General features: G+C 38.9%; 3 protein-coding genes across 4 annotated transcripts in view; 1 reads left to right on the top strand and 2 right to left on the bottom strand.

The window, feature by feature from the left end:
• Positions 1-578: 578 nt before the first annotated feature.
• Positions 579-11648, bottom strand: EIF2S1 (eukaryotic translation initiation factor 2 subunit alpha). Of its 2 annotated transcripts, XM_031049138.2 has the most exons (9): positions 11498-11623; positions 10710-10795; positions 8432-8673; positions 7187-7266; positions 6565-6716; positions 4057-4163; positions 2815-2912; positions 1690-1833; positions 874-1402 (listed from the first exon to the last, which is right to left on the bottom strand). In XM_031049138.2, exons 3-9 carry the CDS (start codon positions 8670-8672, stop codon positions 1277-1279), a joined length of 948 nt encoding a protein of 315 aa, XP_030904998.1. In that variant the 5' UTR covers position 8673; positions 10710-10795; positions 11498-11623; the 3' UTR covers positions 874-1276. The 2 variants fall into 2 exon arrangements, with proteins under 2 accessions (XP_005149319.1, XP_030904998.1); XM_005149262.4 differs by lacking the exon at positions 10710-10795 and having other exon boundaries at positions 579-1402; positions 11498-11648.
• Positions 11649-11886: 238 nt separating this feature from the next.
• On the top strand, positions 11887-20962 carry ATP6V1D (ATPase H+ transporting V1 subunit D). The gene is made up of 9 exons (XM_005149263.3): positions 11887-12038; positions 14568-14685; positions 14878-14957; positions 16232-16299; positions 16986-17030; positions 17496-17599; positions 17921-17987; positions 19507-19585; positions 20182-20962. The coding sequence occupies exons 1-9, from the start codon at positions 11998-12000 to the stop codon at positions 20321-20323; spliced, it is 744 nt and encodes a 247-aa protein (XP_005149320.1). The 5' UTR covers positions 11887-11997; the 3' UTR covers positions 20324-20962.
• A 772-nt stretch (positions 20963-21734) lies between these two features.
• The window catches only part of PALS1 (protein associated with LIN7 1, MAGUK p55 family member), a 56757-nt gene continuing 53129 nt past the window's right edge, over positions 21735-25362 (bottom strand). Inside the window, exon 15 of the mRNA XM_034062278.1 lies at positions 21735-24841. Coding sequence (XP_033918169.1) covers positions 24665-24841 — 177 coding nt within the window. The 3' untranslated portion in view covers positions 21735-24664. The remainder of the gene's footprint in view (positions 24842-25362) is intronic.

The raw sequence follows: 25362 nt of genomic DNA, 5'->3' as shown, positions 1-25362 counted from the left end.
ATTGCTGGCTGAGCTTAACCCACGACAGTAGCCAACCCTAATAATCAAGCATGAATTGCGATGCATATACCCTTTATGAATGCCTTTTGTGGCAATGCCATATAGCAATGATACTGTTTGTACTGTGGTAGTATTAAGGATTACTAGTTAAGGCTCAAAGCTTCATTTTCCATGCATTTTTCCTTTAGCAGCACAAAATACTAAGAAAAATGGGATGGGAGATGTGCAACACAATAAAAAAAGATGTATTTAAAAATGTGGCAATTGGAAAGGTTCCTTTTTAGTTTACAAAAACAACCTCCTTCCACCTGCCTGTTCTCACAGACAAGGAAACAGGATTTTTAATTTTGTTTCATACTCCAACATGGAAAGCACATCTTGTTTCCCATCTTCAGAGAAGATAAACAGGTTGCTTCTAGAGTAAATAGCTCAGCCCACTGTAAAGCAGACTTCGGGTGGGCAGAAATTAAGGTCATTCAGCAGTGAGCTTACAGGGCAGTACAGCTTTTTTTGAAGTATAAGCAAGTTCATTAAAACACCTGCTGTATTCACCTATAGGAGAAAAGTACAACTTTATGTAAGTTTTCATTTATCGGATATGTTTATTGGAATGGTAACAAGTTATTTTTAAAGATTTCAAGTTCACAGTCCTTAACTGCAGATGATAAAGAAAGGAAATGCTCTTTTAAACAAGTCTGCATCAACAAACTTGCAAGAGAAACATTCCATTCCACTCATTCCTGGCTTCATTTAAAGCAAACAAAAGAAAGCCCTTTGACTGTTATAGGGGAATCACCTGCTAGTCATACCCTTCCAGGTTTTACATTAACACCACTCTAAGCCATGTGACAAAGGAGGGGGGAAAAATAATTATTGGAGTTACATAGCCCAGATTTATTGAATATTTGCTCAAACACATTCTGTACAGAACTGTTCAGCTCACTTGGTTTTGGTGCTCCCAGGAAACAGATGCACTGAGCTGTAGTCACCAGTTAGGAACTGTGATGTACGAAAATGTTAAGCATGTGGTGGGAACCTCCTTTTGGCCAGATCTGTGTCTTGAATTTGACTAGGCACCTCCCTTTCAAAAGATTCAATTTCTGTAAGTTGCTGCACCACATGTTAGTTAGCCTTTTACATTTTGGTCTTTTTAAAACAGAAAACACTTCAAGTATTTGCATTTGAAGTTTTCAATACTGGAAACATTAAGTCCAGAGTGTTTGCAATAGGGTCTCTAATTTGTCATATGGTCTCTCTTCTGAATATCCCAGAACATTTAGTCTTCAGTTTTAGCTTCCATTTCCTCAGCATCATCATCTCCATCCACTTCAGCATTTTCCCTCTCCAGTCTTTCTAACTGTCTTGCAAGCTCAGTCTCATCTGTGTCAGTAACCACCTTAGGCTGAAAAAAACCAAAAACAAACCAGAACACATGGTAAACTCTCATAAAGAAAACCTCATTTATATCTGTAGACTCTGATTCTACATAAGGAGCAAGAGGTAAAACATATACTAAAGTCACACAATAAAACCAGGAAAATGAGATTTTTTTTTGTTTGCCATTCATTTAAAGAACACAAAGTTCAGGGGTTTTTCAAACCTTTCTGCTAAAATTTCTCCTAGCAGTACTGGTCTTGCTCTACTTCAAAAGCGCTAAAAATAACACCTTAGAACGTAAAGTGTTCTTACCTCCATCTGCACATTAAACACTCCTCTCTTCTCCTCAATTTTTTCTTTAATTACAGCCATGGCTTGATTCAGAACAGACAGTCCTTCAGTTCTCTCCAGTGTTGTAGTGGTCATCACATAACGAGGAGGGGCTATCAGATTAATCTATCACATTGTATGGATTTGGGAGAGAGGAATTATAGTGCAAATTCAGTAATAGAACCAGAGAAAAACACCGAAAAGAAAGCAAGCAACACTTTTCTGAATGTACAATTCACAGAAGAAAAAACATTTTCCTACTGGAAAAGCTTTTCTAGAAGCATAAACACCATGGAGTGAAATAGCAGACAAGGAAATCAGTACAGCCTGCCTGATTTCCAATATCAGCATCAGGTATTTCTACATGGTGTGTTTATTTAGACAAATATTGTTAAGCGGAAAGAATATCCACTTTGCAGGTCAGTAAAACAGCCTATAACAATTTTTCAATTGCAACCAGTACTTTTTTAAAAAAAGATGACTGAATAAGGAAACTTTTCCTTTTGTTACAAGAAACCAATATAAGAAATAATTTTCAAAGAAGGAAGTTCTTTCAAGTTTTTTTGAAAACACTTATTGAGTAATACAATCAGTATCCTGAAATTGTTGGGGAAGAAGAATTAGGCCAGGGTGCGGCAGCCATTCTATCAACAGTCAAACATATGAGAGTTGTCATATGTTTCTTCTTTTCTTACATAATCTTGTACCTGAAAATAAAATCTATTGCTCCCTACCTAAGGCTGCACTAGGGAACAGTAGGTATGCAGAGTGCAAATACTAGGCTTGAATAAATTCAACTAATACATTGACAAGGGGCTTAGACTACATGATCTTCAGAGGTCCCTTTCAACCTTAATGATTCTGTGATTCTGCGAACAGAATAAATATAGCTTCTTGAACTTGGAAAGTCACAGCACAGCCACAGGAACAACTGTCAGCACATAGCTGATAGGAAGTACATTACAGACCTGCTAGAGAAGAATCAAGAAGCAAGTACATGGCTTCTCAGTCTCAGCTATGTGATTGTGACAATGGCAACTGCATGCTACTGGTACCCGAAGGCACTGGAAAACAGCTTTTGATTTCACTGCTAAAACAAACACTTACCTTAATGGGCATATTCTCCGTGGAACAGTTTAATCCTGCTCTCAAAGCTTCTTTTACTGCATCTATGCCTTCATAACCATAACAGGCCACCTCAATATCTAGGACAGATGAATACAAATAATAAAACTTAATAAATACGTAAAACTAATAATAAAAAGTTATCAGAAGCTATAGAATCTTTAAAGTTTTTTAACATAAGCTTCGATAAAGCTTTTTAGCATCCAGTGTTTGTTCACAATGAGAGCCTCAGTAGCTCCGAAAGTTGAGAAAGGTATTTCACTTTCTTGACTTGCAAGTTGAGGTGAAAAGACTTCATACATTTTTTTGACATACTACATTTTACATTGTGCTTGGAAAAGCCAAGATATGGAATTATATGCCTACCTTCACTTACCTCTCACCCAATCAATTAATCTGGAATAATTATGTATTTCACATAGAGAGATGAAGATATAAAAGCAATAAATACCAGAGAAAAATTAAAGATAAGGAAAAATTAACCTTGAAAAAGAGTACATCCACAAATTCACATAATTCTGTCAGCAATTAAAACAGAGACATAGGGTCAGCACATGAGGAGCACTGGATTTTTAATTTTTTAAGGTAAATTATATTAATATATAATTAAAACATTAGTAATTAGTAATATTATTTACTTTTTTTGTAGATACATTTCGTAGATCATTTTGTAGGTGTTTGGAAATTAAAGCACAGGCTAAAGCTGGCCATATCTGTAATACCATGATTAGTTTATAGACAAAGATTTATTTACACATGTAACAATGGTGCAAGACTAAGCTACACATAGATCACTGTGTAGACTATTTTCACATGTTCATGGACAAGTGGCTATGACAGATGTCGTAGCCATGCTGACAGAAATCAATCATTCTGTTAGAAGATCAACAAATTTAAGACTTTGAATAATGAAAAAGAATATTGTGGATGCAGTAATAACTATAAAACATCTAAATTCATTGTGTGCCAGTGCAAGATGATAAACTGTATTATATATCAGGACAACTACTTTGTCTACCAAAGAATCTGCAGTTAAGGGGGGGGGGGGGAAATAAAGTCAAACCACCTTGCACTTTGGGACAGAACACGGACATTTTGCAAGCAATCCTTGATTAAGATGTCTTAATTCTGAGCAGTTCCACTCAAATATCAGCATTACAAACCACTATGTGGTTTGGCTTAAGGATCAATATGTGTTCAATTAACATCTGGAAAAAAACTCACCAGCTCGGATTTTGACTGCTTGAGGTGTCAGACGTCTGTTAATATTGTCAATCAATACACGTCTCTCTTCATCTGTCAGATCTAGGCTATCCAGGATTGCAGGGTCTCTGAGCCAAGCAAAGCAAGGTTACAGAAGTCATACTGAAGTGGAATGCAACACAACATTAACTTTTGGTACTACTTCTATACTGGAAGCATTTAACAAAGCAGGTAAGTAGTTTACTCAATCTGTTCCTGGAAGAAGAGATCTGAAAGATATATTTTAGTTTTTTTATTTAATCAAGAGGAATGACATCTATATACGATGCACAGAATGAGACAAATACCTAGTTGCCTTGTATTTATGTTCCCTCCAATGTGAAGATAAACCTCTACCACATGAAAAAGAATCTGTTATAAATCTGAGGTTTTTGAACAGTTTCAGCATTTCATTCAAATGCAAGATTTTTGCCATTCTGCAAAATAACCTGCTGGATCACAGACACTCACCTGCTGCCTAAATTCGTGGCTAAAGAAAGGATAAAGGTTTTTTAAATCACAAGCTAATAGTTTAAAATCCAGAGATTGCAAGGGGCAAATGCCTCTGCTGCTTACCAATATAAATTAGTAGCTCCTGTTTGGAGAAGTGGGGTCTATTTTCTACTACTGTATTAATTTTAACCAAACTATATCTGAAACATAACCACAGAGCTCCTCACAAAAACTTTTCTTGTGTTTTCAGAAAAAAAAGCTGCAGTTCTCTGAAAAATAATACCAGACCACCTATACTTCTACTAGCAGGCAAAATGCCCCAAAAACCAGAGGCAATATTGGAGCTTGATCTCTGCTGCTAATAAAACATTATCTTTCATGATTTTATACACCAAATATAGATAGCAGAAGGGCCAAAAATAAGCAAAGAGAACCCAGAAATATGACAGGTTTTACACATCAAAATATGAACCTGCATAGCAGAAGTGATTTATTGAACATGTAAATTCTACTTCTTCATTTACAATCTATCCTGTTAAATCTTCGAGTTACTTTTGTGAGCATTATATAGCTTGTGTATAGGAGCATGAGAACAAATAAAAGTTGCAGTCCATTGTCAGAAATCTTAAGGCATTACTGGTGGAAACAAGTTTGTGCTCCAACCTGAACAGCAGATGAGCAACAAATATCATGTGTGTTCAGGAATTTTTTCAAGTTAGAGAGAAGCTTAAACAGCCAGTGTAACTACAGGTTTTGTTCTTCTATTATGCAGGTGTTTAACTAAGTATTTAACAGTTACAGAATGATCAGGAATTCCTTCTGCAGCAGCATGCCCAGATTTGCCTTTTACCAGTAAATTTGCTATCAAATAATTATTATTCTGTAAAACAGAACACATTCAGTCTAAATGAAGGTTCAAGCTGCCTCTTTCCCAAACCCACAAGCCTGTCAAAATGCTACCAAGTGTCCTGCTTCTTGAAGTCTTGAGAGGTCGTAAAAATTTACTACTGCCATCTAGTGTTCACTCCAATTCATCACTCAGGTTTACGTGCCATTAAGGGTAGAAGAGTGCAAAAATGTATTTTTGGATCACCAGTTTCACAATAGATTCGTAGAATATCAGGTTGGAAGGGATCTCAAGGATCACCTGCTCCAGCCTTTCTTAGCAAACGTGACCTAGACTAGATCTCCTAGCATGCTAGGAATCTTTGGAGGGAAATTAAATGGGTTAATTCTGAAAGCAAACTAAAATATCAGACTCCATAAAAAAAAACAAACAAGCCACATATCTCAGTGTGTATTCTGTTAGCATCACAATTTCATCATAATAATAATGTCCATAATTCCATTTCTGAATTCATGATCCCATTCTTTAAGTTTGGAAGTGCAGAGAAGTAAACAAGCCAGCCTGTCACATTTAAAAAAAAGTAACTCTTCCTGTGCAGTGGAAGAGTGACAGCTTGCATTGAAATATCTTCAGACACAGCAAAATATTTTTGTTAGTATCTACCTGGGACTAAAAATAGCCATATTCTGACAGCCAGTCAAGTTCAGTGCTACTTCTTCTAGAAATGCCACAGACTCATGTGTAGCAATTGAAATGGCTCCAGTATTTGTAATCACATTTCTTTTATGCTTAAAACATATTATTCACCAATGCCTCAGTGTTTCACCACAACACATTCATTTACTGTTTTTAAAAAACTTGACATGCAAAGTGGCGGACTCAAAGACTAATAAAACCAAATCAACTTTCAGCCTTCTTTCTCAAGAGCACTGGGAACTTGAAGAAAGCAGTAAGACAGAAAACCTATACACTAAGCAACTGGAAGATTGATGTCATGATTTACTAGGTCACTTGACCACTATGTTTTACATACTGACTCCAGAAAAAAACAACAAACCCAAACAAACAACAAACCAAACCACAAACAACACCACAAAAACAAACCTCAAAAGCAAAATGATGAATCTATTCCAAGAAATATTTATCTGCAATTTGAAATAAGCCCCCAGAAGTAGAATAGATATCCTTACGAGACTGCATGCTTGAATGCATCATAAGCACCGTATCCTGGTCTTTTGTACTTGTCATCAAATACCCAGGCAGTTCTCTGGAACAGACTCTCAAGCTGCTCATCCTTAGTGTATTCTAAGACTTCAGCAACATGGCGAAGAATGCTGTAAACCTGGAACACAAAAGGAATGTTAAAAAAAACAAAACAAATACCAAAACCAGGCAAAAATTTAGAATGAAAAGTAGAATTTAAATGACAAGACTTCTACTTGGAAGTGTAAGACACTAGTAAAGGTGGCAATCAGTACTTCTAGCTACCTGCATGACTTTTCACTAAAAGATGTCCCTCTATGCTAAACCAGCATATACTTTGGATTTCTGATTATTTAAATACATCCTTTACATCACAAATTTTTAACTACTGTCTTACTTGACCTATTCATTAATGAAGCAGCAGTTTACCAGAGCACTCATGGAGAGATGAACTGGTTAAATACATTTGCATGGGTAAACGAAAATAAGAGTATGCCCAACACATGAGAACAATACTTTTATTTTCATCTCATCTTACATCTGTGCATTTTGACTGCTCAGGAAAGAAGCTGGAAATACACAGTGCCTGAATATAGCAAAGCAACTTACAGTCTTTGATTTTGTGAATTTGTCTTCACATTTGATTGCCTCCTCTGGAGAAACTCTTCTTTTTGATAAGTCAATATAACCTATTGGGGAAAACCATTTTAAAAGTGTCAGGCATTGTGCAAACTAAGTTTAACTGCTTCAAGAAAAATGCATTAAAGGACAAACACTCTGGCTCAGGATTTGTCCCTTCCCTACCTTATCTCTTTATGTTGCTACAGAAAGTAACAAAATGAAGCCTTAGTTTGATCAAATTATGATCCAAATTAGGATATTAAGTTCACTGAAGCATCTCTTAGCAAATTTGAAAAGGCCTCCACCCACTTCTCACAAACTACAAGCTCCCACAAGACTACTATATGAATTCCAGATGTGTTTTTCTGCTAATATAAGAACTAGATTAACTTGTAAGAGGAATTATTCTTTCACTAGAGATGCTGAGAAACTTCCTTCACTTCAGATCTGAAAAAACTTTGTCTTTCTTTGCTCTTTGTTTTTTTTTATCCTGCCATCACTTAATCTCAGAGTTAACTGCAGTTTCTGAAATATTCTAGAAAAGCATATCAGTTGAGAAACATCATACCAACAGTCAAGTTTCTAGATGTGCTCAGTGTTCATTTTTATTATTTCTTTAGACGTTGTTATAGTTTTAAAGACTTCATTGAACAGTATTAGCAAAATCCAAAAAGTTCTAAATAGAAAACATATTAAAAAAACCTTTAAAGATTCAAGCATTCAGAAGACAGACAATGACACAGTTGCCCGTGCAATCGCAATTTGTAACCTACACAATTCATGTGGTACAATTACATATATGTCATCAATGCATTTATAGCCAAGATTAAAGACTTGTGAATGAATAGGATGGACTGTGATTTTCACCTATTTTAGATGAAATTAGATTTTCATCTCTGTATCAGATAATCCCTCTCTTCAGTTAAGACTTAGAAAATCTACATAGATATTACAAAAAATTCCCACTCAACTATGGTTTGTTGATCAAACATTGAGCTGGTGAGGACACACACAGGCAAATCTTTATTGATACAACTGACCTTCATTAACCCAATTACCAAGGGATACAGAGAAATGGAAGAACGATCAGATTGCACAATGATGATCCATTTTGCTTAAGCACCTTAAAAACCAGAATCCCTCACAAAACCAAAGATCACCTAAGCTGCCTAGTTTATCTGCACTTTTCCCTATTAATTCAATTTTGATACTGCCCAAAATACCCCCAAATACCTTTCTCTTTGTCAACTCTTATGACCACGACACATTCATTCCTTCCGATGCGGATGAGTTTGTTTATGGAACGAATGCGTCTTCTGGAAAGCTCACTGAGAAGGATCATGCCCTCAATGTTGTTGTACTCCAGCAGGCTGACGTAGGCTCCCATTTCAGCAATGGACCGAACATTGACCATCACTACATCTTCCACCTCTGGAAATTTATGTTGGTAGAATCTACAGCTTAGTCCCGGCATTCTGGAATTTGAGAAGAAACAAAGATTTTATTTCACAGTACAACATCGCCTTTTCCTACAAACATGGTAAAAAAAATCAGCATGGTAAGGACAGAGAGGAACACTGGCATAAAATATTGCAAATTACAATCAGGCTTGTGCAATTCAAACTTTGGTTTTAACAGACATTAATCATAAAATGGTTTGGGTTGGAAAGGACCTTAAGATTATCCAGTTCCAAACCTGCTGCTATGGGCAGGGATGCCTCACACTAGACCATGCTGTCCAAGGCCCTGTCCAGCCTGGCCTTGGACACTGCCAGGGATGGAGCATTCACCACTTCTTTGGGCAACCTGTTCCAGTGCCTCACTACCCTCATAGTAAGAAGCTTCTCTCTTATATCTAACTCGAACTTCCCCTGTTTAAACCCATTACCCCTTGTCCTATTGCTACAGTCCCTATTGAAGAGTCCCTCTCTGGCATTAGGCCTCCTTCAGATACTGGAAGGCTGCTATGAGGTCTCCATGCAACCCTCTCTTCTCCAGGCTGAACATCCCCAACTTTCTCAGCCTGTCTTCATACGGGAGGTGCTCCAGGCCCCCCATCATCCTTGTGGCCTCCTCTGGACTTGTTCCAACAGTTCCATGTCCATTTTATGTTGAGGACACCAGAACTGTACACAATACTCCCAGTGAGGTCTCACAGGAGCAGAGGGGCAGAGTCACCTCCCTTGACCTGCTGGTCATGCTCCTTTTGATGCACCCCAGGATATGGTTGGTTTTCTGGACTGGGAGCACACACTGAAGCTGGCTCATGTTCAGCTTCCTGTCAACCAACATCCCTAAGTCCTTCTCCACAGGGCTGGCTTTGAATAACTTCTCCATCCAGCCTGTAGCTGTGCCAGGGATGGACCCAACCCAGATGCAGGACCTTGCACTTTGCTTTACTGAACTTCATAAACAATAAATTAACTACTATTTTAATATTACTATGAACATTTGGTAAGATGCTATTTTTTTGCACTGGAAGTAGAACTTGCTACCCAGAGTTTATCGACTTCAACTGTTGTACTACCTACACATAGCACGCTGTAGCACAGAGGCTTCAAGTGGTGAAAAGGTGGCACTGCGTATCTTGCATTCATTAAATTCACGAGGCTGTGCAAATTTTTAAATCAGATTCTAACAACAAGAGAACATGGAAGAGAAGAAGCCTGCAGTGCTCCCAAACTTATTTGGTAGCCATGGGTGCCCCATCACTGGTAGTGTTCACAGCCAAGCTGGATGGGGTTTGAGCATCCTGATGTAGTGGAAGGTGTCCCTGCCTGTGGCAGGGGTTTGGAACTAGATAATCTTAAGGTCCCTTCCAACACAGACCATTCTAGGATGCTTTAATAGGAGAGCATGCAAGAGGCAGAGAAAATAATGAGGTAGAGTGAAGCTTCTGTAGTACTGAGAAGGAGCAGACTCTAAAGATGACTTTCTAAATTCAACACAAGATTTTTTAGAACAATCCTGCAAGACCTGCTCCAGAGGCTATCTGTCAGCAAAGAAGCAAAGGCAATAATCAGAACAGAAGACATATCTGTCCTGAAATGTCTGAAGCACTGAAAAATAAAAAGGCACCCCCCAACATATTGCTAGTCAGGAAGAAAAAACCACACCTGAAAACCAAAACATGATTAATTCATATACATTTTAAAAGTACAAAACAGATGCTTCATAATCACAGTGATAGGAATAAATGCTTAAATAGCTTAATTTTCCTGATGATGGATCCAGATACTCGTCACTGCTAACCAGGTTAGACTGATTCCTTTTGTCTGTGCCTAGAAGTTTCCTACAGTTTCCTACTGAAGCAGGAGTCTCAGATGCCAAGTCAAATGTGTCACTCCTTCAGCAGACTTGTTTTATGCACCAGCTTGAAGTTTTATTCTTGCTTTTAACAGCACTCCTAATGCTTTCTAGATATAAAATAACTGAAAAAGAGTAAGATGGTAATGCCAAGTGCTATGCACGCAATTCTAAAGACTGTGTCCACCCTTATTTCCATTCTTACCTTTCAGAGAAGAGTAATACCAGCTGGTAAAGGATTATAAAAAGTCCTCTAAAGTTTCATGTAACTTGAAGCTGAACAAAGAACTCCTAAGGTTAAAAATAAAAACTTTTACTGTTAAAAAGTTTTTCTAGTCCACTTCATACAGTTCAGCTCAATCCTACCTGTCTACTTACGAGATAGTCTGCAAAGCAACAAGCCACAGAGACAACAAGTGTGAATGGACAACCACCGTTCCTTACACACAACATTTTACTCCTCTCTTCACACACACAGTTTTTTGTCTTTCTGTGGAAGACTCTCGGGAGCAACACATGGTGCCCACAGCGCCGTGCTGGAAATCCTCTTTCCAAGACGCTAAAACGCCTCAGCAAAGGTTTACATCCCCGCTGCTGCACTGGTCCCTGCGGAAACTGACGAACATGGAGGAACTTCTGACCAGCGATTCATATTCCCGGCCACTGGGACGCCGCTGACACAGGCAATGCCCAGCCACGGGTGCAGAGCGGCGCGCCGGTCCCCAGGGCAGCCCACAGCCGCTGGCGGGCCGGGAACAGCCTACCTCTCCCATAGCGAGAGCGCCGACTATCCCCTCAACCTCCCGGCAGGGCGGTCACGCCAGCTGGAAACCTCCCTCCCGCCCCGCCCGGGCCCAAGCGCTGGGGCCCAGCGCCGAGTGCCCCTGACACCGCGGGCCCTGCCGAACGGAGGCGAGGCTAAGCGGGATCAGGCCGGCGAGGCCCGGCCCGGCCCGGCCCGGCGCTATGGGACAGCGGGAGCGCAGCCACTACCTGGTAAAGGCCTAGAGGTCCCGCTCTGCGCTCGCGGCCCGGGGTCTCACGCTGATTCCGCTCCTGCCTCAGCGTGCACTTGGCCACTGCCACCACTGCCTCACTGCGCAAGCGTCAGCCCACCCTGCTCCCGCGCCTCCGCACGCGATAGGCCAGCACTGCTGCTCCCAGCGACCATAGAGTCTCAAAGGCAAGGCAAAGAGCGGCCCTGTGCTAGAGCGCCCCCCAAGGGCCGGCCGCTGAGAGCGGCGCAGGCAAAGTCGGAGACCTCCGGGTGCCACAGACAGGCCCGGGAGCCAATTGCGCCTCTTCCTGCCCCTCCCCGGGGGCACGTGACCGGCAAGCAACTTGTGGGCGGGGCGAGGGGGAAACTGCTCCGGCATCCGGGTGCTCCATCTGCCGCGCGGGGGCGGAGCCAGCGGTGCCGCGTCACGTGACGGCGGTGGCGGCGGTGACACCGGTGACACCGGGAGCGGGCCCCGCCGTCCCACGCTGCCACCATGTCGGGCAAGGACCGCATCGAGATCTTCCCGTCCCGGATGTGAGTGTCCGCCGGGAGGGTGGGCTGAGGGGGTGAGGGTCCCGGTGCGGGTCCTCGGGCACAGCGCTGCTGTGGGACTGCTCGGGGCGGCCCTGGGGGCTCCTTGTCCCAGCTGGGGCCCAGCGCTGGGAATCCATCGCTGGGTGCTGGTCTGTCCTCGCCGCCCCCGAGGGGGTCTCCCTCCGTGTCTGGGTGTTGTGCAAAGGCCGCAGGTAGGTGTGCTCGGTCAGTCGTCAGAGCGCCATGGCAGGGTACAGTGGTAGGACACAAGCAGCTTCCAGTGGTGGTGGTGTTGGGGCTATTTGAAATGATGCAATTACAAAAACCTTTATTTTTAAAGGAAGAATTTGTATAATATATGTATAAGGAAAAAATTGCGCAAATCGAACCATAGCTTTTTATTAGACAATACTGCTGTACATAAAGTTGGCCATAAAGTGTTAAAAGAGAAGAAGGAAGTAAAATGTGTAATGGGCAGTGGATAGAGAAGTAATTTTCCAGCTCCTAACAGCAAACTATTTGTCATGCAGTCAGATGTCTCCTGTCAAGGCTTCAAGGCCACAAAAGTTGGAATGAACACAAACAAGTGAAACAGACCTACTTATAAAATTCCTGTTTTGATGCTATTCAGTTTCTTTTCAGAACCCTCCAAGATAGAAAGACTTTGCCTTAAGGTGACAGGCTGTTTCAGATCTTCTTGCATAAAACTGGGTTGATGCCTGCGTGTAGCCTTCATAAAAAGGTGCCTTGCAGGACAGAAATAATTGAATGTAAAATAATAATTATTCCCCCATGTATGCACGCAGGACATATGAAATAAGAGTTTATATGGAAATATTAACACATTACATGGTAAAGGTTCTGCTTGGAAATTTAGTTCAGAAATAAATCACATACATATACTAATCTGATCTGACTCCTGCTCTTTTGGTAGTGCTTTTTCCATTCAGTTTACATGTCCAGGGAGGAAGCAGATCACTTTTAAAAGGTATCTGGTTTTGTGGGATGATATGTCACTGTGGCAAGAACACAGTGATGTACAAAGGCTTAATATTTATAAGCTTTGTTTCAGATGATGTAGTAGACCAATAGTGTGGCTGATGTTTTGATAGGAATGTAAGGATGATAAAATAAGGATGGTCTGCCTCCATAACAGTTATTTTTTTTAACTGACAGGACAGAATTTCACAGAATTCTTGTTTTGTGGGTTTTTTTTTGTGTGTTGTTTGGGGTTTTTTTAATCTTAATGAATTGGCTTGCAGGCATGGGCCTCTTCTGTGCTGGATGTCAGCAATTACAGAAGCCGTTCAATGTCCTTAACAGAAAACAAGACTTTGTTCACTCTCAGAGCCTGTAAAATCTTGCTTGAACTAGAAAGTCAGCCAGTCTCTGGCAGGTGGTGAACAGAGTGAACAAGTTACTTCAAGGTGGTGACAGGGACCTGCCTGTTGTGGAGGCAAAGCTGCCTTTTTACTCTTGACTTTGTGGTGTTTTTTAAATGGTAAACCTTTAGAAAGTATTTGTGCTTTTCAGTTATAAGTGTTTGGTAGATACTAAGGGAGCTATTCTCATCACAGGCTGGTAAATGTGGAAAGTAATGGATTCCATTCTGTAGGTAGAATCTTAATTATATTTACTTCTTCAAGGTCAGAGAGGAAGCTTATAGGGCTTCTCTTCACATAGAGGTGACTTGAGTATTGTCCGTCGTGTGCAGTGGCTGTATGGACAAAGGGATAGCTTAAGTCTGCACACCTTGTGCTTCTTGTTGTTTAGTTCCCACTATTCTACTTAACTTAAAGCAAAAAGATTCTTCAAATTAAAATACACTCCACAGTAGAGAGGGAAACATGGTTTGGATTCTTCTTCAGATCCTAATTCTGTACAAGAAACTCGTAAGTATGCTATTGGAAGTAGAGGATATACAACATTACAACTAGCTTACTAATGACCTCTTCAACTGATGCTACTTCTGATGGTCTTAAATAGCTTGTACATCTCCTGTGTGGCACCTTAAGCTATGCAATCTTTGTGCTTTCTGACTTTAAACCAGAATGTACGGCTGCTGTACCATGCTGCATTGTGAAATCCGAACACAGCATCAATAGCTGTGATCCCATAGATGAAGAATTTGCTGTTTTCTGATTTTGAGAAGATGACATAGCAGTAAAAGAGCTAAAAAGCAACACCACTGTCACACTGACAGTGGGTAGTTGAATTTCTGGTACTTGTAAGTCATCAAAAAATGAGAACTATTCTCCTGTTGTGGAAGCACTGAAAAATGACTTGTCAATTTTCCATGATCTTTGATGGAGTCCAATTTTCATTGCTGATGGAGATAAATACAATAAAGTCTTGATTTTAGATGGGAATATTAAATTCTATCTTGAAGTGGCCATCCTGGTTTTACTGTATTGATATTTCTTGGTTGCTTCATAATTTTACCTATATCCATGTGAGCAAACTTTGTGGAAGTTTTTTCCTAATCCCTTCAGATGATGCAGGACATGTGTATTTATTCTTGTTTAACAGGGCTCAGACCATCATGAAAGCTCGTTTGAAAGGAGCTCAGACTGGTCGTAATCTCCTGAAGAAAAAATCTGATGCTTTGACACTTCGATTTAGGCAGATCCTTAAGAAAATTATTGAGGTAGGTACATGAGAATTTTTCTCTGTTTGACACAGTTTATTTGGAACTTGTCTGTTCTGTCATGTGTGCATTCCTGTTCTACTAACAGGAATTTCTTACTCAAATTCCTTATTCTTCTTTACGCTGTTAATTATTTATCCTGGTAAAGGAATGGTGGTTTGCCTTGTATTTGCTGCACTTTTTTTTTAACAGACTAAGATGCTGATGGGTGAGGTGATGCGAGAAGCTGCCTTTTCACTTGCTGAGGCGAAGTTTACAGCAGGAGATTTCAGGTGAGGATTGCTGATCTTGTAGGTGTCCAACCCATGGGAAAATTCTTAAATTCACTTTGAAAAGAAAAGGATAGGACAGGATGAACTGAATTCTGTTAGGTAAACATGGGAGATGTCACTGCAGGAGAGAGATAACATATGATGAAAATGCATACTCCATTTGGAAGCTAAACAAAGTAGAATAACAGAATTTACTTACAAATCTTTGAGGTGTTGCTTTTTGCAGCTTGGAATCTAAAATGTAGGGAAACAAGGATCTGTAGTAGAGTATTGAACTATTTATTATTTTGATTTTTCTTGTGAAATTGAAGGCCGGATGTAATGATGTGTGTTATTTTCTCCCAGTAAGTCATAAAGTAATTTTACTCAGTGTTCTAACCTCCTCTTAATTGCCCTCTTGTCTCACTAGGCCTAGTGAGGGCTGTATCTGAGAGGGGAAACAAATATTTTTCTTCCAGGAGGGTGTTTTTAAATTGTATTTTAATAAATCACAGTTTTAACTACAGTGTTTGTGTGATTCATTCAAGTATGTGAAGATCTTGTGGAATAAAGTTGGGGAAGTGTTAATGATTCAGCTGATGGTACTACTGGTTAATGGGGAAGAATTAAATGATCAGACGCAGCTGTAATCTGTGTGCTACTGGAGAAGTCTTTTTGCCCTTTCACTTGAATATGGTGCTGTTTCCTGTCCTAACCAGTCACAGTGTTTAGCTGTAAACAATAGTCAGATTCCACCCTGTAAGCAAACTGTACTTTAGTAGAAGATTTAGCTACAGTGACCTGTTCTTGGAAGATCTTAAGATAATTTAGAATTCTTCATGATGAATGGTTGTAGAAGCTTAAGTTTGTTAATATGTTAATAGTGGATAAACAAACTCATAGATGTTCTGAAAGAACAAGAACATACAAACTCAAGCAAACAAAATGTTGTGGCCTTGGTCTCACAGGTGAATTAGACTCAATGTTACTAAAATATTTAAAAGTAATTTGCCAGAAAACTGGCTAATTTTTAGTTATGTTTTGTATACTTCTCTAAGACATTTCTAAAGTTACATTTGAACAAACTGTTTTTTACATTTACAAACATTGCTGGAAACCTGTTTCTTTCAAAGCTTCTGCATTAGCTTCAAAGTCTGTGCAATGAATTGCATAGAGAACTTTGCTGAGGACAATTTCCAGATGTTTACAGCTGTTTGATAACTACTTCCTCTTGTATATAGTGATGACTTAATGAACCATTTTCCTGATTAAGATATGTTTTTTCTTCCTTACAGTACCACTGTGATCCAAAATGTGAACAAAGCTCAAGCCAAGATCAGAGCTAAAAAAGACAATGTAGCAGGTGACTCTCTCAGACAATGAGTATTTTGACTCTTAAGGGAGTTGTGGGAGGAGACTGTGAAATATGCAGGAATGTATCCTATCACCTTCTCTTCTTCTTTCTTTCTTATAATCATCTAATGGGGAACACCTGTTTTTTTGCTGTTTTTTTTTCACAAACAGGATATTTTTATTTTTTTCCCCTCATAAAATTAAATGGGTGTGTAAGCTGCAGTCCAATTCCTCAATCTTCAGACAAAGCATGATTTCCATACAGCTTTAAAGAAAAATAGATCAGGAGTTAAGAATCTAAGAATCAAAAATTAAATAAGTTTCAGGAAATTAAATATCAATAATTGAGAAGAAGAAAAGAAAGCTAAATCAGGACTGAATGCTTGAAATATTCATTAAGCATAGGGAATACATTTCTAAAGAGAAACACAAAACTAAACACTGAATAAACCTGAATGCTTCTCTGAATTTTTCATGTACTGATATCACAGAGATGTAGACACAATTACAAATCCATCTTAAGATGTCAGAACCAGCATGCCTTTATCATTCCTAGCTATATAGGAAGATTTTGGAAAAGATTCTGCACTCACATAATGCATTAAAAGCAAATCAGGTAAAAGTGAGTTACGCTTAATAAATCTATAACCCTGTCTATAACTGTCTCTTACACAAATTCTTGTTCACTTTTATCAGGTGTAACCCTGCCAGTTTTTGAGCACTACCAGGAAGGAGGAGACAGTAAGTACAAAACAATTGTTTTCTACCTTACATGTACTTACAGCTATTGTATGCTAACACAAAAGTACTTGTCATGTCCTGCTGGTAAGTCAGTTTACATCATAGGCATAGGTGTACTTACTTCTGCTTACTGATATTTTGCTCTGTTCCTGTGACATGGAGACATTATTAAAAGACTATAGTGGATTTTAATTTCCTAAATGAGTGAGTTTTTTCAGGTGAGGAAGAAGGCTCGTCTTGAACTATCAGGTTTTGAGACTGGTAGGTCTTACTGTAGACATGCACAAGAGTGATCTGTAGTAACATAAACCACTATAAAGACAAGGGCTTTAGCTTGTCACACTTGCTGAGCTATCTGTATCACTGCAGTTCATAAGGCACTAATTTTTATCTAGTAAGAAAACATAGTAACAATAGTAACAAGTATTATTTGATATTTTGATATTTGATATTTGTTTTCCTCAGGCTATGAATTGACTGGCTTGGCCAGAGGTGGAGAACAGCTGGCTAAGCTGAAGAGGAACTATGCCAAAGCTGTGGAGCTGCTTGTGGAACTGGCCTCCTTACAGGTTGGTGGGAGTTAAAAAAAAAGGAAGGGGATTACTGGTTTCTCACTGTTCCAAAATGGAAGTAGTGTCAGTACTTTGAACTGTACTATACTCCTTTAGGCTTAATGCTGTACAAAGAAACTTTTGGGGAGTTGGTATTTGTAACTCCTCATATGTGCAGTATTCAGTGTGCTTCTGACGTAAGTAGAAAAAAATTCTGCTTCTATCAAAAATTGAGTCTGTATGTAAAGCTGTGTTACAGACTTGGCTTCAGCTTTCGAGTGCTATTTTGTTTTGTGTATAGAATTGATGGAAATGCGGAATTTGTTTTGTCTTCCATAGACATCCTTCCTTACTTTGGATGATGCCATTAAAATAACAAACAGACGTGTGAATGCAATTGAACACGGTGAGTATTTTTCCTTTTGAGATGTGTATTATTTTTCTGCCTCCATGCAAGATGAGGAACAGAGTCATCATGGAAGTACCTCTTGTTTTGACTGCTTTCTTGTTTGTAAGATTTCTATCCAGTTCAAAAACTTTTCAGAAATCATTAGATATGAAGCATATTGCAAATAAGAACAAAAATGAAAAGCCTGGTAGAATGGACTGGAGTACATATTGATAAATGAATATGCAAATATGAGAAAGTAATCAGGAAGCTGTGTGAACCTACAAAGCAGAGATTTCACAAACACTGTGGAGTCTTCGCTAGTGACTCACTTGGTCAAGTCTGTTGTATAGAAACAAAAGAAAGGATGCTTTTATGTGTTCAGATGTTCTAAGAGCTAGCATAATAGCTTTTAAAACTGTAGTGATGGTGTACAGTGAAGAGCTGGTAACTTATTTGATTGGTTTTGGATGGTATCGCAGACCGGGCATTGAGAGAAAGCTTGGGAATCTCTTCAGGTTTGTGTTTGTTAGAGGAAATGGAAAAGTCCTAATGTAAATACTCTGGTATTTTTCTTTCATCTGAATTCCTTATTTCTTGTTTGTAAATTTGTTTTTTGCAATTTTTTAAATACAGCCTATGTACAGTATTGATGTGATTCCTTTTGCTCCAGTATTCAGGGTGCTTTGATTATTTCAAGTTCCTAAGTTGTTGATAGGTCATACTTAACGTATGACCTGTATGCATGCATCTTTGCATGTATGCAATAACTTATTTCAGTACATGAATCTGAACTGCCCCTTTTTAGTCTTGTTTCCCATAGACTTGTTCCCTTGATGGTGCAAGGCCTTATCTGCAGCTCATCAAATTTAACTGTAGAAGAGGTTTCCTCTGCAGCCTTCAAGATAACTTTGGTAGTGCTGATAACAGCTTTCTCCTTTCAAAAAGTGATTCTAACACACAGCTCACCCGGTTGGGTGTTAAAGCTTTGTTAAATGTCTTACCTCTTCCCTCATGATTGTGTTACCTTTGAATACTTGTTTTCACTATGGCTTTTTTAAACCAAGATCATAACTCTGTGAATAAAGCACTACATTGAGCAGAAGTTTCTGAAAGAATGTGATGGAAGAACATAATTTTAATTCAGATTTTGGCCATCTCTTGCAGGATATTTTTTTATTTGTTGGGATTTTTTTGTTTGTTTTGGTTTTGGTTTTTTTGCAGTTCATGGGGAATAAGGACCTTACAAGCAATCAGGGATCAGTGCTTAGTGATTCCATTGCATCATTCAAAAGGACATGCTATGGGAGATTCTGTGATGTTCAAAGTCCTAGTTTACTCCTGGGCTTACTGAAGAAAACAATTTTGTGTACTTGTCTATAATGAAAGAGCATGCCTTTCCATGAAAGACATGTAAATTTCCTCTAGCCAAAAGAATTACTAGATTCATCTTCAACAACCATCTGTGGACAACATTAGGTAACTTCCTGGCTAATGTAACAGCAGTCAAACAACTTCCTTGTTTATATATTTTTAGTGATTATTCCCAGGATCGAGCGTACTCTTTCTTATATCATCACAGAGCTGGATGAACGAGAACGAGAGGAATTCTACAGGTAAATGTCCAAACCAAGATAAGACTGGCCTCTTTCTCAAATAGACCATTCCTCAAGAAGGGTCTTAAGAGAACTATTAACCTGGCAGTAAGCACTGTTAAACATGACCTGGTTTTTCCTGCACATTGAGTTTCCGTAGCTGGGAACTTGGAGATACATGACAGTTTACAGATGAATCCCTACCACTAGGTTGTACACAGAGGTCATTGCATTTTTTTCAGAGGGAATGCTGATATAGTATACTGAGCTGAGGTGTTCTGCTTTAAGGACACCTCTGCCATAGAGGTGAGTGTTTTGGGCTGCTTGAAACAAAAATGTCAAACCTGGAATGAATTAAAGGAGAAGTAACTTCATTAAAGACAAGCAGAACATATAATGCAGTGTTTAAGCAGAAGAATATAATTTATAGTTTGGATGAAATTTTTCAATGGCAGCAGCTAGAGATAAAAGCCTTTTGCCACTTGTTATAGGACTTTGGGTTCCTAGAGAACATCTCCATGCACCTTTACCATATGCAAGTTTTATGGCATCCTTGCTGCTAGCCTGTTTTATGAAAATGTGTTTGTTTCACAGATAAACCACGTTCCTCTTCACAGGTTGAAGAAGATCCAGGAGAAGAAGAAAGTATTGAAAGAAAAATCTGAGAAAGAACGGGCGCTGCGAAGGGCTGATGGTGGGGAGTCTGAACCAGCCAATCTGTTAGTAGAAGAGAAGGATGAGGACCTTCTCTTTGAGTAACCCAGCACAGTTGTTGGATATGGAACAGGGGACCCAGAATAAAGAATATCCAATTGAAATATAATTCAGGACATGTTGCCTCAATGATACTTACGTGGCTTCTCAGTTGGTGTGTAAGTCTTGAGTTGAATGGATTGTGGATTTCTCCTGGGAGATTAGAAATCTGTGAACTTAATGGCAACATAAGAGGAAAAGGAGAGATGAGGTGCTTTACTATCAGGAAAGCTGCCTATTATGTGTTCAACCTGTTCCTTCACTTAGTAGGAACGACTGTACATAGCTGTGTTTTTTGCAGGATGACTCTGGATTTGTCTAATCAAGATTCCTCTATAGTTATTACTCCCCTTCCTAGTGCATGCTAGGAAAATGTTATTTAAGAAGGGAGATGCATGTAATGTTCTTTACTGCAGAACTATTAATGTTCATGTTGATTAAAGCAGGTATTGGCACGCTTAAGTCAAACATCAGTAAAGACAACACTAGTTTTCTGCCCTGTTGACAAAATCCACAGTCCTCTCTGACTTTTGTTGCACGATTGTTACCATTGATCTAAGACCTAAAGATCTTGGTTTTAATTAGAGGCTCTGCCAACTTGTGTACTGTCTGTGCTAGAAACAAGTAAAAATTTTAAATGTTAAATACCTGGTGTCTGGCTCAAACTGCTGGAAGATGGTGCTCTTAAAAGCTTGTCATGTTGATTTGAAAATAAAACCTTCACTTCATCCGTTACCCCAGTTTAGAATTTGCACCGGGCACATCTTTCAGTCTGTGTCTGCATTCACTTCTTAGTTATTAACCTAAAGTAATAAAGGTTAAGTGGCTCCTTCCTACCACAGACACAGAGAAACTCAGCTATCCAGCTACATGTTACTCCAGATCTTCATTGCAACCAGTAGTTTGGCAAGCAGAGCAAGGTTGAAGGTGAGGTAGTTCATCCTTGCTGTTTCTTCATGTCCTCAGCTATGCAGTTTGAAGGACTGTTTTCCCAAAGACACTGTTTTGCAGCCAGCAAACTGAACACATGCTATAGGTGTTAACACTAGCATATTGGCTCTAGTACTACTAGTCTCTTCAAGGTAAGCACCTTGTTTTAAACCTGATCCAGCACTTAACTGCAGGTGTGGGGTAAGTGCAAGGAAATTCTGTGAACTTCCAAAAGTAATTCTACAGTTGCATGAAGCTTTCAAAGCTGAAGGCAGCACAGCTGAATAGTAAGTCCACACTGTTTAAAGATGCAGTTGTAGATTGAAAAGAAAAACCTGTAGATTTGAGAGCACTTGTTACCTCTACCCCTGGGATGCATGGTGTTGGAAGGAACAGAGAACATCCTTTAGGGCATTGACAGGTCACAGCATCTTCCCACATTCAGCAAAATGGCAGAAAGAAGACTCCCAAGATGCACTACAAGAAGTAAAATTGTACAATGATTTATTTTAAATCTAGGAATATTTTACATTTTTACATTACTGTGCAGTTCATGATGTCCCAAAATACAGAGTGCAGATACATGTATAAAAGTACAATGTGGGGCTAACCACAGGTCTCAGTAAAGTTACCTTAATTACTTAAGGCATTAAACCCACCCATCCAATTTTTAAAAGTTTCATAAAATTAAATTCAAAAATTCTGTTACACAATTCAGCTAATATTTCTTTTAATTAAATCTGGACTGGTAAAAATGCAGATACCCTCATTTCATTCTGATACAGCTCACTACAATGCCTGTGATAAGGTTGGAGAGTTTCACTGGTGAAGTCTGCATATTCTCTTTTACTCTCATGGAATTTAACACACAGTCTTCATTAAAGAAGGCCAAATAATTTCTTACAGAAGGTAGTTCCTGGTCCAGGCTGGCAACAGATGGACAGCCACATACATTTCTCAGTGCTGCTGAAGCCTTTCAGGAGACAAAGCTAACACAGGTTATAAACTATCGTAGCACCTCTCCACATGGATGTCAGCAAGTACTGTGTGCCTTGGGAATTAAGATAGTAGAGCTGAACTTCAGGCAACATTCTTTTAGTCCACATTCAAAAACTTATTTGTATAAAAACAGCTTCTGTGTAATTTCAGATAAACTGGGTAGACAAACTTGGTTAAACTGATTAATGGCATGATTTAATGTGACTGACACTGCCTGTGAACACTGAATGCCTAAGGGGATTCAGCAACCATCTGACTGTGACTGCAGAAATTTGTACAGAGCCTATGTAGCTGAGCTAGGTTACACTTAACATTTTACTGCTTTCCACTTTGTCCAGCTATGAAACTGCCAATACCAAAAAACCCTAATACATCTACAATCATATTTCTTAAAAAAGGGTAAAATTGATCCAATATTTTGTCATCTATGAAACACTGACTATCCAATATACCTGAACATCGTAGCTGTCAAACTATGGATTAAACTGAGAACATGCCTGCAATGTGAGGCAAAAGCCATTACTTTGAATATCCAGCCCTTGGGCCAATAGCTAGTACATCATTGTTTCTAACACTGAATTGAACTAAAGACATAAGTTTCCAACCCCTTCTCTTTCTGAGGGGTCATTACTTATCCCCACTAATTGCTTAATTGCTTTTTATCCCTAAATACTAATTAAACCAGCAATAATTTTGCTTTCTAACAAGACATGAATGCACTTATACTTCCATTTTTCAATACAAAAATGTACTGAATGTTGGTTCAGTAAGTAGGACAGTAACCTCACTATTTCTTTATATCTGCTGTATACTTTGAGCTCTCTTTAACCGTGGGTCTGAATTTGTTCCACCAACTTTTGAGGAAAGAATATATGCATGACAAAATGGAAAAAAATCAACTATTTTTTCATCCTTCAACATTAGACAGGAGTGAACTACACATTGACATAACTCCAGTGTTTTACATGTAGGAACTAAGAAACACTATGGCTAAAATTAGGAGATATTCACAGTCAAGGTTCTTTGTGCTATGCAAAACCAAAACAGCAGAGATACTATTCAGTTAGCTTCAGGGATGGAACAGCCCTACTGCAGGTACACAGACTTAGTAGCTAAACCTTCACAGCTCAGAATCAACTGATGATGCAAAGGTGTTCTGATCTGCTTTGCAGAACACACTAGAATACAGACAGACCTTGCCTTTTGTTCCCTTGTTTCAAGTTTTTTTGTTTTAACCATTAATAATATTCCCCTTTTGTGTGACTTCTCAGTCAGTTACCAGTGTTTTGCACATACTTTCACTGCAGTACTGAGCAAACGCAGGATATGTTTGCTTGTGAATTATAACAGTAATTTATAACACAGTAGCTACATTCAGCTATTTTAATTCCAGTTAGTCATCCATTAGACCAACAGCCACAAAACAAACCACTTGCAGAGATTAAAAACCCCCACTATCTTCTGATGTTCAGCATATCAGTCTATTTTAGTCAGTATTCTGTTATAAAACATGAGAACTTAAGTTGACTTTTAAGAAGCATGTCTTATAACTATATAAATTTCACAAAAATATAACCTTTGCCTTTCTAAATATCTCTATGTGTTGAAAACAACAGCTCCAATCAGTCAATATGTTTTAAAGATAATTCCTTAAAAATATCACATCTAAAAGATCAACATAATATTAATCTTTGGACCTAAAATTATTGTGCAGTCAAATCTGATTTACAAAGTCTGACTAAAAAGACAGAGATTGAAGTATTTACATTATACACATTTGCCTATTACAGTGCTATGAGAAAGTGGAATGTTTGATAACTATAGTATTAACTAAAGCCTCACAAGGCAGCTCCAGACCAGAGCAGCATTTTTATTCTGTGTATTTTATGAACAGGAGAGATTTCTCATGAATATTAGTGTTTTTCTTGTGTACATTATTCCTCTGCCCAATGATCTGTGGAATTACGCTCCTGAACTACCATCATGTCCCACAAAGTCATTAAGTTAAGTGTTAAATAACATTCATATTTATAACTATGTGACAGCATGGACTGTATATACACACACACACTTAAAACCTTTGATTTCATAACAGTGATTCTAGGTAAAAAAGGTAGATTTATGTATAAAAGTAGTTGCTAGAAAATATCTATCTAAAGCTTTAGAATTTAGTACTGTCAAGGTCTCCATTTCTAGACCACAGAGAAAGAAAACTTGGACAATCTTTAGAGCAGCTAAACCAGCTCACAAGCTGATTAGCATATTTTTTTCCAGTAATATGCAATTTCACTGGCAAAGGATGCAGCTACTGAGGTCCAGAGCTCACACACGTGTACACCAGGAATTGGACATGCCTACACATCATCTCCTTGGAAAAATTACTGAGCTGAAGTCTGTTTGTCCCTTGGAATTGTTCTCTCATCGTAGCCAGGTAGAGGGCACCCACTGTGGTTCTGTGTCAAGTTTGTTTATTAACCGAAGTAACTCTTGATATGCCTTATCAAGATCAGAATTCACAATTGCTGTATCAAAGTAGTGCCCATTGTTCTGTTCCATCTCCCTCGTCTTCTCTATGATTTCTCTTAGCTCTTCGGGCTGCAATCAAAAATGGAGAATTAGCATACGTGAGTAAGCATCTACCCAACAACAACAGAGTAGGAAAAGGTAACAGCTCAGGAAACACTTTTACACAAATTTTCATGGTATTGCTATCAGCTATTGCAAAGTTTACAACAACACTGAACCATGATACATATTTGCATCCATGCAATACATCACCCTTGCATCAAACAAGAACAAAACAACATAGCCATAGAACACGATTCCTGACCAACAGCCACATCAGGAATCCTTTGGAGTTAGGCTGGAAAGAGTGTTCTTCCTCAGTATGAACTGCATTATATTCAACTAGTACTTTGAATACACTATGGAGGCAAAGTGCTCCCACCAATCACTGCAGAGTAGATTTCAGGTAAAAAGCTGAAGATCAATATATCTCATTATCCTAGCAATAAGCACTTTATATCTCACAAGCTGGATAAGGACCTTTTGAGCTTCAGACTTTCTGGTTTAACCTGTGGGTTTCAATCCCATTCCACAGAACTAACTCCTCAACT

This window comes from Melopsittacus undulatus, chromosome 4 (genome assembly GCF_012275295.1).
Source record: "Melopsittacus undulatus isolate bMelUnd1 chromosome 4, bMelUnd1.mat.Z, whole genome shotgun sequence".
Lineage (NCBI taxonomy): Eukaryota > Metazoa > Chordata > Aves > Psittaciformes > Psittaculidae > Melopsittacus > Melopsittacus undulatus.
This window is presented reverse-complemented; position numbering and strand designations above follow the sequence as displayed.

Excerpts from the sequence above, each read along its gene's own strand:
- ATP6V1D (XM_005149263.3), top strand. The coding sequence starts at position 11,998 with ATGTCGGGCAAGGACCGCATCGAGATCTTCCCGTCCCGGAT. Across the intron at positions 12,039-14,567 it reads GAGATCTTCCCGTCCCGGAT|GGCTCAGACCATCATGAAAG; the intron begins GTGAGTGTCCGC and ends CTTGTTTAACAG. Across the intron at positions 14,686-14,877 it reads TCCTTAAGAAAATTATTGAG|ACTAAGATGCTGATGGGTGA; the intron begins GTAGGTACATGA and ends TTTTTTTAACAG.
- EIF2S1 (XM_005149262.4), bottom strand. The coding sequence starts at position 8,672 with ATGCCGGGACTAAGCTGTAGATTCTACCAACATAAATTTCCAGAGGTG. Across the intron at positions 6,717-7,186 it reads AATTCACAAAATCAAAGACT|GTTTACAGCATTCTTCGCCA; the intron begins GTAAGTTGCTTT and ends TTTGTGTTCCAG. Across the intron at positions 2,913-4,056 it reads AGCAGTCAAAATCCGAGCTG|ATATTGAGGTGGCCTGTTAT; the intron begins GTGAGTTTTTTT and ends CATCTGTCCTAG.